General features: G+C 41.9%; 1 protein-coding gene across 1 annotated transcript in view; it reads left to right on the top strand.

Annotated features, from left to right (window-relative positions):
- Window positions 1-14,228, top strand: part of gucy1a2 (guanylate cyclase 1, soluble, alpha 2) — a 36,304-nt gene that overhangs the window by 8,347 nt on the left and 13,729 nt on the right. Inside the window, exons 4-5 of the mRNA XM_061073766.1 lie at window positions 2,249-3,147; window positions 13,131-13,343. Coding sequence (XP_060929749.1) covers window positions 2,249-3,147; window positions 13,131-13,343 — 1,112 coding nt within the window. The remainder of the gene's footprint in view (window positions 1-2,248; window positions 3,148-13,130; window positions 13,344-14,228) is intronic.

Consider the following 14,228-nt stretch of genomic DNA (forward strand, 5'->3'; position numbering starts at 1 on the left):
ACTATCATATATTTTTTTCTCAAAGATGGTTTCTGTCATTTAAGTAGTTATTATCATACTGTTGTGTTTTCAATTGTTATATTTTGCCAGTGAGTTTGGTTTAAATTAATAATTTAATTCTATAAAAACGGGGTGAAACATCACAATTGACAGCTGAAACTGATTTTATGATTGATTTGTGGCTCCACCCCGCTATCGCTACTGCACAGTCTCAAGTGACATCATTGGTGCAAGATGGCAGCGTCTTTTGGCTTTATTTCTGGATAGTGGGAGGAAGTGAAGATTGCATCCATCTTTACGTACAGTCTATGGTGTGAACACTTCACACATGCCCCCAAAACCATCCCCCCAGGCTTCACCTCTAAAACACACACTGTACACCCTTTTGATGAAAAAAAGGTCCTTGGTAGTGCGCATGCAGACACAAGTATACAACTATTTACACATGCAAAAACACACACACCCAGCATGACTCACACTGGATGCTTCTACTGTCTCTTCATGTGGCTTTTCATGAAAAAACGTAACACACACATTCACACAGATTGTCCTGGTGAGTCACCCAGTGCTCCCTCTGTACCATCTCACATCACTTCCTGCCTCTATGTAAAACATTTTACCTCTTCCTAGACCTCATCCTCTGTCCTGTCTTGTTGTGCAGAGCTACCTCCACTGCATTAACTGTATTAATTTATCTTCCGATCCAGCTCCGTCACTCTCCTTTTCAGCTTTCCACTCTTGGTCTCCTGCCTTTGCCTTCAGATCACCCTTTCCTGTCTCCCTCTCTTTGTACCATCCCCGCCCTTAGTTGTGATTGAAAAACCCTAGGTCCATGTTCAAGTAAATCAAAGCGTAGAGCAAATTTGCGCTGTGCAGGCCATTCAATGTGTAATTATAGTGCATGTTTTTGTAGCTTGTTACACAAGTAGCAACTGGGAGTTGGGAAGTAGTTTATCCATTCATCCATCCACTTTATGCTGCTTATCTGGGTGCTACTCACACTGGCAGGCTAGCCCAGCAGCTCAGACATCCCTCTCCACCAGCCTCATCTTCCAGCTCTTCCTGCGCGGGAACCCTGATTGCAGATATAATCCTTACAGCATGTGCAGGATCCATCCAGGGATCTCCTCCCAGTTGGATGTGCCAGAAATAAAACCCTAGAGAGGCGTCCAGGAAGCCTTAGCACCGAAGAAGGCATCTGTGCCTATGACAGCTCAACATAATCCATTCAGTTTAAACAACAGCAGTTCAGCTCTGAGCTCCTGTCGAAGGTCCTCATTTGACCCTAATGTTGAGCAAATGCCTTTTAGCCACTTTTTGACTAGAGATGAACATTACAGTTCTCAACGCTAAATTTAAATTTAAGGCTTGGCAAACAAAACCAAACACTACATCAGCCCGGCTGTCAATATTATCTTACCACTTGCAAATAGGTGTAAGCCGCTATAAATACTACTAGTGTAGTGGCTGTTCTTCACTAGCCTGTATGGAATTGTCTGTTTGCTTGGCCTATGTTAATGCTGGTTGCAGCTAACAATCAAAGTGACCTGCAGTAATTGAGCTGTGGCAAGACCTGCTGGTGGAAGCATTCCGCAGAACCATGAAGCTTCCCTAGAGCTTGACTCAGTACGCTGAAGCCCTAACTGGTTGTTGTGAATGCGCTGTTGTTTTGATTTACAGTGGTTACTATGTTGATGAGTCCCAGCCGCCGCTGTTACAGACCTATTCAAATTGTATTAGTATTAAACATATTGCATGTCCAAATCGCACCACATTCAACATTGCACTCCGACCTTGGGCCCTTAACAATACACAGGCCAAGTGTGATTCTCGACATATATGAGCCACATACGGATGGACAGAGATTTCTGGAAAAAGTAAATGCATCGTGTTAAACTAACCTGAGTGAGTTCAGCTAGGAACAGACCAGATGTGATGTTTTCATTTGTGCTTCCAAAACTGTTTATATTTTAGCACATTTTTGTATTTTCATTTTCGTCTCGTTAATATAAATTTTAATAATTGAATCCTATTTTTACCGCGTAATTCATTCATATGATTATTTGATCTAATCAAAATTAATTAATTATTTTAGCACGGCTTTGATGTTTGATTGCTTTGCTTTTCTGTGGTTACTATGTTGAAATTATGTTTTGCTGCATTTAAATCTTAGCTTAAACAGACCATGGAGCAGAGGTAATGGTTTCTGCATTGCAAACATTCATGTTTTATGTCCTCCCTTTCCCAGGATTACCATTCTGCGAGCTGCGGGAACATTTCGGAGAGGAGTTCTTCAGCCTCTGCTTTGAGGAGAATGAACGAGTGCTACGGGCTGTAGGCGGTAACCTCCAGGATTTCTTCAACGGCTTTGACGCCATTTTAGAACACATTCGAACCTCCACAGGACGTCGGGCCTCCTCGGAGAGCCCCTCCTTCCAGTGCAAGGATCCCCATGAGGAGGAGAAAGGGAGAAGAAAGTTGGGCAACGTTGTGGAGCGAGGAGATGGACAGGGAAAGTTGTTGCTTCTTCACTGTTTCAATCCAGCTCCTGTGGTTGGATTGGTCATGCCAGGGTTGATCAGAGCAGTCGCCCGGCGGATCTTTCATTCAGAGGTTGAGGTGGAGGAAGTGCAACCACTAACTCCTTTATTACCAAATGAAGATACAGAACACCCCGACGGCGACTCCACAACCCCGACTCCAACTGCGTCCCCCACTGCCTCACCCTCCTGGTCTCCGTCCTCTCCCTCCCCTTTTCCAACCTCTGTCCCCACTGTGTGTCTGTCCTTCCAAATCCAAGAGACACACCCTCCTTCCCCGTCCTCCCTCCCCAATGCTGATTCAGCGAGCAGGCCTCTCCTCTCTCTGTCCACCAACCCCAGCGACCTAAGCATCGCCATGGCCACGTTCTGCCGTGCCTTTCCGTTCCACCTCGTCCTGGGGCCTCGCATGGAGCTACTGCAGCTTGGAGAAGGACTGAGGCGGCAGGCTCGCATAGAGCCTCACCGGAACCTCTCCTTCAGGGAATGTTTTGAGATTGTATCGCCCAAGATGGAGCCTTTGTTCCAGGGCATCCTGCAGAGGCTTGCCTCCCCGTTTACCATCCGCACCAGGCCTGACGCCTCACAGACTGGTACCAAGGAGAAGGTAAAGATGTCACACATAACAGATGACACTGTACAGATCCATATTTTTTTTACTATATACTAAAGAGTATTATTGCAGAGACAGTTATACAAGGCAAGAAGTGGTTTGTACAGCTGGCAGTTCGACCATTTTGGAAATCAGTTAAAAGGTTTTAATCCAAATGAAAGACAGGGGGAAACGCTGACTATCATAGAGAAAGAAGTTTAAAACATGTCTATTTCCTCACCTCTGCATAGCTGATCGATGGTTTTGAAAAGGCAAAGCACTGCAAAGCCCGTGATGTGGGAAGAGGGGGTTCTGAAGCAATATGGCCATCTTACAAGCAGTTCTGATGTATGAGTATTCATGGCCAAATGAATGCATGGTAAACTGAAATCCAGACATGCCACCATGGAGCTCCACTGTCACCCAGAACGCCTTAAAATGATTACACATGAAAGAGTAATACTGTTGCAGTGGGTGACATGGCTGGTAGTTCATGAATAACATGGTTTATTAAAAATATGGTTTATTCAAAACATGGTTCTAACAAAGAATTTTAAATCAATGGCATATCGCCCAATGTTGAAAAGACTGCTCTTGGTGATATTTTGTGTATTTTGTCTGTGAACAACAGTGACATTCTCGACCTGCATCATGTTTTATGCTAATATCAACCTTTGGCTTCACGGATGATACTTAGTAGTAGCAGTAAGTTTTCACAGTGTTATCCCAGAGAGGATGTATGTCTGATGCCTTGCCTGTACAAATGTGGATATTTTTTCTCACGGATAACTTCCACTTTCAACAAAAATCATCTTTCCACATGACCCTCATTTTACTAAATATCTCAATCCAGATGAGAAAACAAAAACAAAGACAAACACTCAAACAAGCATGCCGGGGCAGAAGGTGGCGATAAAGTCTATATCAAGGATCTGCCTAACAGCAGAGTAGAACATTGTGTTCCAGGTAAATATATTGGGTGAGGCAGACGTCTGTGTAGCAGTTATTTGGTGCAGTGATGTTACGTTTAGCTGCAAACTTGTAGTTCAGCCTTGCAGTGCTAACAAACGAAACATGTATATAGCGGAAATATGATTGAAAATATCAGATATTTGCTTTTCGGGAGGTATAGCAATGTTGTTGCCCATTGAATATATACGTGTGTCACATCTTGAATGTGAAAAAGATAAAAAATTAATTCCACTACATGTTACATCACAACCGCAGGCCAGTGATGTTTTGCAGGCGTGAGATTTGAACTGGTTCCAATTTGACCGAAAGAATGAAACAATCGGAGTTGTGTGCTGTATCCAGTTATGTATTGATCGGATGGTCTCTGCAGGCTGTCAGTGACAGCACCAAACAGCCTGATGCTAAACAGAACTGACAGAGGAGAAATTGATCAGTCCGGCTGCGGTGCAGGATTGTGTGTCTCTGTGTTTGTGTACGTGTGAGAGAGCCACATGCATCTTGAGCTCAAGTCAAACACAAAAATAGGTCTATTGTTAAACTTGAAGTGTTGTCTTCTTCCCTCATGATGACTAATGTATACAGAGTGATGGAGGAAGCACACTGACCTGGATATTACAGCGGGAAAAGGAATTTGTTTACAACTGCAGATTCAGGGGCAATCAAGACACTCTTTCTTCACTTTTTGGGGAGTTGTCAAGTCGTCCATCTTTAAACACAGCCTACGTATCAGTCTGATCACATTGGATGACTGCTGCCTCACTGATCAAAACACTAGCTTGTGTGCTAGTTTTGATAAACCATTTATAATGTTTTAAACTTGTTCTATGCTAAATGAGTGGGAGTTCCTGTTCAGTCACAGCTGTTTCAGCTCAAGGTTAGCTGAGGTGTCTCTGTTCTGGTTCTGTACAGTGGCCTCATAATCATCTGTCTATCTCATCCGTCCCATTCACTGCCCACTGAATCAGGGTGGCTTCCTCTTCTATTCCCTGTTCTGTGTGTCACCAGTGATCGGTCCTGGCTTCGCTGAGGTTAAAGTTAGACACTGCCTCCAAGCACCAAACACTCTCTGCTAGACACTTGAAGGATTTTCGTTGCAGTGTGTGTTTGCGGAGCGGAGGTGGGGCGGAATCTATTTTTCTTTCTTTTTGCCGTGTGAATCTTCTGTCACCTGGGCAGAGAGGCGGAAAAAGGACATAGAGAAAGAGAGGGACAGGCTGACATTTTCACTAGAAAGGGCAACGAGAGAAGGCGACATGCCAAGGTAAAGAGGCCACATTCCCCTGTGCTGCACTGTGTGTGTGCGTTTGAGTGGCCTGGAGTGGATTTTCAGTTTGACTTCTTTCCTGTCTTTGCCCAGGGACATGCGCTGTGCGAGAGACGTCCACAGACCTATTGAAAAGGTCAAACGGCCTCTCTCTCTGTCCTCTCTCTGTCCCTCTTCTTAGTGTGAGTGCCAGGGTCAGCACATAGGGTAGTGTTCACAGGGTGCACTGTCAGAAGCTCTCCTCTAACAGTGCATCATCTCATTTCCCCTCACTCTACAGTCTCCTATATCTTTCATGTAAATCCTCCTCACCTAGACTTGCTGTGTCTCTGTCAGACAGAAGTGAAGCATGATTTTATTTCGACACACATTATCATGCATCAGAGTTTTGAAACAAGAAAAAGTAGTTTCATCATGCTGAGTTGTAAAGCAAACGAAGAATCGCTTATTTGCCATCTTCAGCTCCATTTACCAGTTGGAAGCTAGATATTGGATTTTTTATAAGAATTTGAAGCTAAGAGCTATTGTTTTTTATTGATTGTCAGGCATGATAGACGAGCTGTTTGGAATTAAGCCGGCTTGATTTGTGTATAGGAAACTATATCTCTCATCTTCCGACCACTTCTCAACAGAAGGATCATCAAGAATATGTCAGGGAAATGTCTGAAATGAGTCGGAGAAAAAAGAGCCTTTGTTTAAAAGAGTCATGATTCTGGTTCCTCAGTCACTCAGTGCTTTTAAAAAATTTTTTATTTTAGAGTCTTACCATCCTTGTTCTTTGAGCCTATAGTGGCAGGAGTTAGTCTCATTCATCTCATTGTCAATCTGCAGTAGCTTGTTGAATTTCTCACTTTAAATCAAGCATTTGGGGTGTTAAGAATTTATTTTCATAGTAGTGCTCCTCACATATCCAGTGTTGCCTCAACCGAAGCCTTACATCAGCATCAGCATAATAGTTTGCCTACCTCCCCTGGTCTTTAGTCCCAGGTGGAAACACAGGTGAGCAATGGTCTGCAGGAACATTTTAGTTCCTTGAAAAATGTTCCCTGGACTAAAACTTTAGAACTTTTGGTTGAAGCGTGGCTTAGGGTGAGTGTTAGATGTTAAAACAAACATTTAGAAAGAGTTCAAGCCTAGACCAGTGCGCTGTTTGATCAACAACTGCTTTTTTGAGTTGATGTTAACACAGTTGGATGATTTTAATATTTCAATTTAAATCCTGGGCGGCACGGTGGAGAAGAGAAGAAACGCTCTTGGTTCAAATTCTTCTTCTTCTGCATCTGGTTTTTCTTCAGTTTTCATCCTCCCACAGTCCAAAGACATGCAGATTAGGTTTGTCTGTGCATGTTGGCCCTGCGATGGGCTGGCAACCTGTCCAGGGTTTACCAACCTCTCAACCAATATCAGACTGGGATTGGCTCCAGCTCCCCCTGCGACCCAAGAAATGAAAAGCTGTATAAATAACAGATGGATGGACATTTTAATCCTACTTTTTTTCAATGATGCTTGCGCCTCATGTCGGCCAGTTAAAAATAGAGATAGAGGACAAGGAAGATTTTGACAGCCGACAAATATATCTTGGTTTAGGAACCAACAGGATACTCAAATCTGCTGTGTCACATCTGATGATAGAACAAATGCTGCAGTATTGTGTTTGTAGGGGTTTCTGTATCTGCATGTGTGCACCTGCGTGTCGGAGTACAAAGAGAATCTTGACATTAGCACCACGTTTGATCTGTTTCTAGATAAATCAGTGCCGTAACGGTTTGTTTGTTCACCGGAGAGCGCTTTGAAAATCACTGCCCTCTGCACCTCTGTCTACTCTGGATACATTTACAAACCAGGGCGAATGAAAATGTAAGAGATGAGAAAAATAAGAAATAAAGAGAAAACAGCACAACAAATCAACTTGGTTTTAGTTTGAAATATCTTGGCTTCATACTTTTCCTATTTAATATACTCTCACATTGGATAGATAGATGATAAGGTCTGCTTGTGTTATCCTTACATCAGCACCTGACATGTAGAGACAGATGAAACATCAACAACATTCGGCCAATGTCTGTTATTTAGTACATTGAGTTATCATCTTCATTATTCGACTCTAAGGTGGTTTGAGTTTCAAGTTCTTCTTCTTTAAGCCAGGACAAGTTATTGGAGGGACCTTAATCACACTTAGGGAGAAATCCGAAATCAGACACATTATGTGGACCATCCATTACTATTGATATTTGGGATGTTTCTTCATCAATTTTGATTAAATAATTTGGCATAGTTGGCATATTTGACATTTCTCAATTCATTTCTCAATTCTGGCCTCAGAGCTGTGTTTCCATATCTGTTGAGTCTATAATTAATATTCTAATTGAATGACTTTTAGTACATAAGCCAGAGAAAATCCCATAAATGCTGCCTCCTCCATGTTAGTGGACCAGACTAAACAGTCAAAGTACACGTCAAACAAATGTTTCTCAAAGATGGTGTCTGTTATTTGATGCTATAAAAACAGAGTGAAATGTTATGATTGACAGCAGCTCCAAAAGATGTCAAAAGGGCAGGATGGCTGGAACAATGGAAGGGATATTAACATTTTTGTACAATGGAACTTGTAGGGACAATAGAGATGGAAATGCTTTGAATATCTTTATATAAAGTCTATGATATCAGTCTGTTAATGTTTTTCTAAGAAGAAAAAAAGAAGGCTATAAATTGATTATTACTAATGTCTGTGTGAGTTTTTTTTAAAGGAATCATGAAACTATATGACTGATGTTCCAGTGTGTGAAAGAACTGAAGAGTTTATGTGTGACTCAAACAGTCCCAGTAACCGATTACTTTTACATTTACAGTGTATTTAAATGTGAAATCAGCATTTTAACCTTCTGCCCACTCTTTAAACTGAAGCAGCCAGTGACAAAGACATTCTGTGTCCTTGTACCCTCCTGTGTGTGTGTGTGTGTGTGTTTTGTAATGTGGTGTGAGTTTGAGCGCCTGTGCTTGTGCACATGTTTTGCTGTGAGAGTGGGATGTACTGTGAAAGTGCTGCACAATACAGCCGGGGTCTCACAAGATAAGTGTGTTGCAGCTTTTTGTGGGTTTGTGTGTGTGTGTGTGTGTGTGAGTGAGAGAGAGAGAGAAGGATGAGAGAGGCTGACTCATTGACTCTTTGCTGCTCAGTGCTTGTTCATGCAAATGAGAGCCTGTTGACATGCCCGAGTCTGCTCACAAACGACAATCCATTAGCTGTCCGTTCCACCTTCCACCTTCCGCTATCCTCCTCTCCTCCTCTCTTTCACTCGTACATCCAGTGCATCTCCGTCTCCTCATGTGTGTCTCTCTCTCTCGTCACCCTCTGCCTCTATTTCCATCTCTGGCCCTTTCAGCCTTTTTTCCTCCCTTCCCCTCCCCTCGCTCCTGTTCATCCTACTTCAGCTCCCTGTTGCCCATGGCGGTAATAACCTGAATCTGTACATGTAATACATCCGTCATATGTCAAATGTGCAGCACACAGTGTGTAATGCTCAGCCCTCGTAATTACAAGGTACGAAAACATTTATATAAACATGTGCATGTACACAAATGTCAGGCATACATGAAGCGAAAATAAACACAAATATGCATAGAAAGTGACCTAAAGGGGTATTTAAGGCAATTCTGAAGGGCAAATCATGAAGATTCAGGACAGCAATCAATAATACTTATGATAGATTTGATTATTACACAGCTTCCATTATAATTTGATAGAGAAAAAAAGGCATTGACATATTTTTGGGTAAATGTTTTGGTCAGTTTTGGTCTTTTTCTACATGTGAATAGTAGTAGTTGGGTCTAAATCAGTATTTGTTGATATATACATCTAGCTGAAAGAATACTGATGAAACTTGCTTTCAAGAACATAAATAAAATTATATGTTTTACTGCACAAGCGCTCCATAAACGCTTTGCTGATTACCCGTTATATAACACATGAACAAGAAATTTGTCTCTGAAGATTTCAGGCACAGAGCTACCTTGAAATTTGTTTACCTCCTCGTGGTGACAATCCAGCGACCTTGAACAAAAGCTCGGTGTAAATTTGTAACAACCTGCTACAAAGAGTAATCGCCACAGCGCACTGGACTAGGGCAAAGCATTCTGTTGTGTTTTTATCTGCTCTTAGTTTCTCTACATTCTGCCTCCCTAAAGTACAGTCAAGTCTTTTATAGAATTTTCTGTCAGCACGTGTTTTTTGATGTTTTTACTCCCTCGACAGGCTTTCATCACGTCTACAGTGCTACTATTTTCCGTCTTCGTCCTCTGTGTCCCGTCTTTCTGTGTCACTCTTTTTTTTTCCCTTCACCACTCTGTTTCCTTTTTCACTTTGTTCACTCACCTCCTCTCTGCTGTGGTGACAGAGATGCGGGCAGGAGAGAAGAGCGCTGAGTTAAACAGAGACACACAACTAGGCCAACACAACTGTCTCCAGGGATGTGTGTGAGTGTGTATGTGAGTGTGTCCATGTATGGTTTGTATCTGCATCGGTGTGTGTATGTGTGTCAGATGGAGAGAGAGTTTTTGACACGAAAATGAGAGTGACAGCGAAACAAACTCAGAGATGGTGAGATGTTGGTATAATTAGACCGACTGTGCATGATCAAAAAGCCAACAGTTAGATCGTTTTGCAGCAGCGACGCAGTGAGACATAGTAAAACAAAACATTAGGACGAGATGCAGGATGGTTTGATGACGTTCCCTGTCTGAGGCTGTGATGAGGTGCAGTCCTCATTTGAGACATTACAGTGCTGACAGGAAAGTCTGGGCTTCATAGATTAGTGACCTGTGTTTTACCTTCGGTTTCAGGCTGTCGGATCCAACTAGTGTGCACCTACAGTAGCATGTGCCAAGTATTGTAGCTGAAGTAGATATAAAAGGCTATTTCCTGTTTATGACGTGCTTGTTTCCATCATTTCAATCTGTCTCTTTTTTTAGATTAATTATTTTATTCTCTTTTATACATATTTTTCAATTTTCTTTTTCTTTGTTCACTTTTATTTTTTTGGTGTACCAATTGAATCTTAGTCCTTTTTTTTATTCTGCCTGTAGTCTTTCCTGATTGATATTTTTGGGAGTTGTGCATTGTGCATTGGCGGCTGGGCTTGCTCGTGTTTCTTCTGATGGAGACGTTTCATTGCAAAGGTAAAGACCCAATTGCAGGCTGGTCGGTTGGGGCTGAGGAGGTCTCATGGATGGGAGCTGGGGGGTCTTTGAGGGGTGCAGGTGGGTTCGGTCGGCTAGGGGCATGTCCTGAAGATGGGTGAGATAGTGTGTCCAAAGTTCTTGGTTTTTATGTGAAGCACCTTGTGTTACATTCATTTGGATGAAAAGTGTTCTAAGATATAAACAAAGTCTGATTAAATGATTGATTATTGTGACATTATAGGAGACAAGTTAATTGCAGATCTCAATATAAGAAGCTTTCCTGCCTGTCTAAAGCAACGTTTCTCTGTTTCTTGTCTTTTCTTTCTGGTTGGAGATGACTGTGACATTTGAGCTCATCATTTCAAGAGTAATCTCAAATACTTTGTTTACTGATTCCAAACAGTGTGACGAAGACAGACGTTGAGATATAAAGACATTTAAAGACACAGCAGGGACCGAGAATAGTACATTTCTACAAGGAAGGTTATTCATTTGCATCTGGCTCCTGGCTTCCCTGATTTTACTGTCTCCATGGAGATGGATGATAGTAAGCTCACATTCCTCTACTGCAGATGTACGTGCATGTATATACTGCACAGTGAGGAGACCTGTGCCCATTTAAATATATATCCTCATTCATTTATATATGTGCCCCACAATGTGCAGATTTCATACAGTTACAGCAGCAATGTGCTTTTACAAAAAGTAACTCTACCTGCTAGCTGAATCAATGTGGTTCTCAGTCTGTCAAATAGTAGTTTGTACTGACGGCATCATCACACCAAGTTGTGTTCCAGGGGATAAACGCGTCTTGAACTCTGACCCTGTGTTGTTCTGAAGCTTATGTGCATATTGTATACTGGATGTTTCCATGTATGTGTATATTTATATATATTTATATAGTAACACACACACACACACACACACACAAACACACACGAATGTCAGTGTCAAAGGCAGTGTGTGTGTTTCCCTGTTGGATGTATTCTGCGTAAGGGAAACACTGTGTGTGTGTGTGTGTAGACCTCTGTGTGCAGACTGTATGCATTATGCAGACATAGGAGAGCCTTGTGCTATAAATAAAACAGGGCTGCTGTGTGCTCACTGGCGGAATAATCTACCTGACACTATGGAGAAGGAATGGGGGAGACAGAAAGAGGAAGAGCGCGGAGAGGGGAAGAGACAGGCAGCCATGTAAGACAGGTGGAGATGGAGAGAAGGGAAAAGAGAGCAAAGGAAGGAGCAGGAAGGGAGAGAAGCTAATGATGGGGGGAGAAGAAGAAGAGTGGTGTATCTACAGAGCCCCAAGCAGAGGTGGTTAGCACAATGAAACAGCTAAAAGTCATATTTAAAAGGGCAGTTATGTCTTTTCCCAACATTTCCTTTGATAATTCCCCACCCAAGACCATTTTACTGTTTCTCTTCTACACACGAGAAAGACGAGGCAGTCCTTTCAGTTTCGTGCTCATTACACCTCTGTTAAGCAGGTCCTGCACATTTGTCATTATGTGCAAGTGCAACCATGTGAAACTAATTCTTCGTCATATCTTTCCGGTACTTTTGGAGACAGTGCTGTTTGTGGAAATGCTGTCTCGTTCGTGTTTATTTAAAAACACATGTCGCACATCTGATAGAGATATCTGTTCTTTCCTAGCAAGTGTGCATCTTAATTCATCCTACACCCACTCAAATATATCGTCTTGAAAAACATTACATGTATTATTATAGGTCATTCAAGGACATGGCCTCTGGGAGTCAACCCAGTGATTACGACACTGACAGGATTGTCTCCTAGATTTCTAGGTCACCAGTTTACCCAGTTTTTACAGTCCCTCTATATGGGTCAGCATGTTTCGCCTGTGGCTGTGTGTATTTTCTCCGGCTTCCTCCACAGTCCAAAGCCAGGCAGACAGGTGAGGTTAATTGGCTCATAGAACTGGGTAAATTATTGTTTGTTTGTGTCTGTGTGTCGGCTGTTTGATGGACCGGCAACCTGTCCGGGGTTTATCCTGCCTCTCGTTCCAATGTCAGCTGGATTTCTTCCAGCTCCAGTGCGACCTTGAAAGATTAATAGATGATGGATGGATGATGCCTTTTTTCTTTTCTGTGCATCCCTATCTCTTCTAAAATCTCCAGAATAATACTCTCCTGAGTATGTTATAATGAAAATTACCTCTGGTTGTAGAAAACAGAAAGACTAATAAAGCAAATTCAGTTTAATTTTATGAGAAACATTGACTATAAAATCTGCACTTTAGATAGACCAGGTAGGATGAACACAAGCTTTTCGAGCTTCACCCTGCACCATGCACTGTTCATGAAAAGCTCAAATATTGTCGAAATGATTTAGGAGGACTCACTTGTGACAAGGAATAACACAGGACAAGAAAACAGGCAGATTTAGAACGGGGACTGCGCTCGTCCATATTAATGAAAGCCTAAGTATGAGCTTGTGTATTTTTGCATGAACCCAGGATAATTTAAAAAAAATTTCTAAGTGTAAAACTTATTCGAAAAAACTCATCAAAAAGCCTAATTTTCTGAATGAACCTTCTTAATCGCATGTGATTTCTCTCCCTACCAGGTCATGGAGCTGAAGGGTCAGATGATCCACGTGCCAGAGTCCAGCTCGCTGATGTTTCTGGGCTCGCCACGTGTCGATAAGCTTGAGGAGCTGATGGGCAGGGGCCTCTATCTGTCAGATATCCCCATCCATGATGCCACACGGGACGTTATCCTGGTGGGGGAGCAGGCTAAAGCCCAGGATGGACTGAAGAAGAGAATGGACAAACTTAAGGTAGAATGATTTACCCCTTAAACCTGGGTCTTTGAGTATTTACAGAACAATACCATTGTTGAAAAATGGGCTCATCATATTGTTTTTTATGAGACAATTATGTGAGCAATGCATGCAGTTTTTGCTGGAACAGTTTGACCAGCATATGAACGATATGAACTCAAAAATAAATGATAATTAGAAACAAATTATAATGTGATTATTTGGGCAGATTTTGCGACTGTGATGAGTCATTTTAGGGAGATTGGTAATTTCGTTTTCACTTAAAAATATTGAAAAATAACAATGATGAGGCTGATTTGGATGTTGCCCTTGCCCACGTTGGGTTATATGGTATTTTTTTTTAATATTTTCCTTAGCCTTAGAGAATGGTTTTACATTATGTAGACGGGGGAAATCCAGGGATGGGGCCAGGGGGCACTGGCCCTCTCCTGTGAGTAGAATTTTCTTTAAATACTCCAGTACTTACTAACAATACTAACAATAAATATATATATATAATTATATATGTTATTGGCCCCTCTGTGTAAATTGTGGCCCCTTAATGGCCCTTATTTTGAAAAATTCACCTAACAGTTAAAACTGATGACAGGATTTGAGGTTAGGTTTAAATTATTTAATTAGCACTTAACCAGTTATCAACAGGCCACAACAAACACTGAGAGCCCCACGCGTCCTCCTATTGCATCTCCAACCTGCGGCTTTGGTCACGTTAAATAGTTTGACATCCTAAAATACTTGACAGTCATTTTCTATTACTGTCTGCAGTTCTTCACTATTGACCACCAATCTAAATTAAAAATGAAATAGTGAAAATATTCTATACACTTTGTCGCCATGTTTTGAGTTCTCCGTCATGTTTGAGACCACACACTGATTTTACAT

Source organism: Limanda limanda, chromosome 6, assembly GCF_963576545.1.
Source record: "Limanda limanda chromosome 6, fLimLim1.1, whole genome shotgun sequence".
Classification (NCBI taxonomy): domain Eukaryota; kingdom Metazoa; phylum Chordata; class Actinopteri; order Pleuronectiformes; family Pleuronectidae; genus Limanda; species Limanda limanda.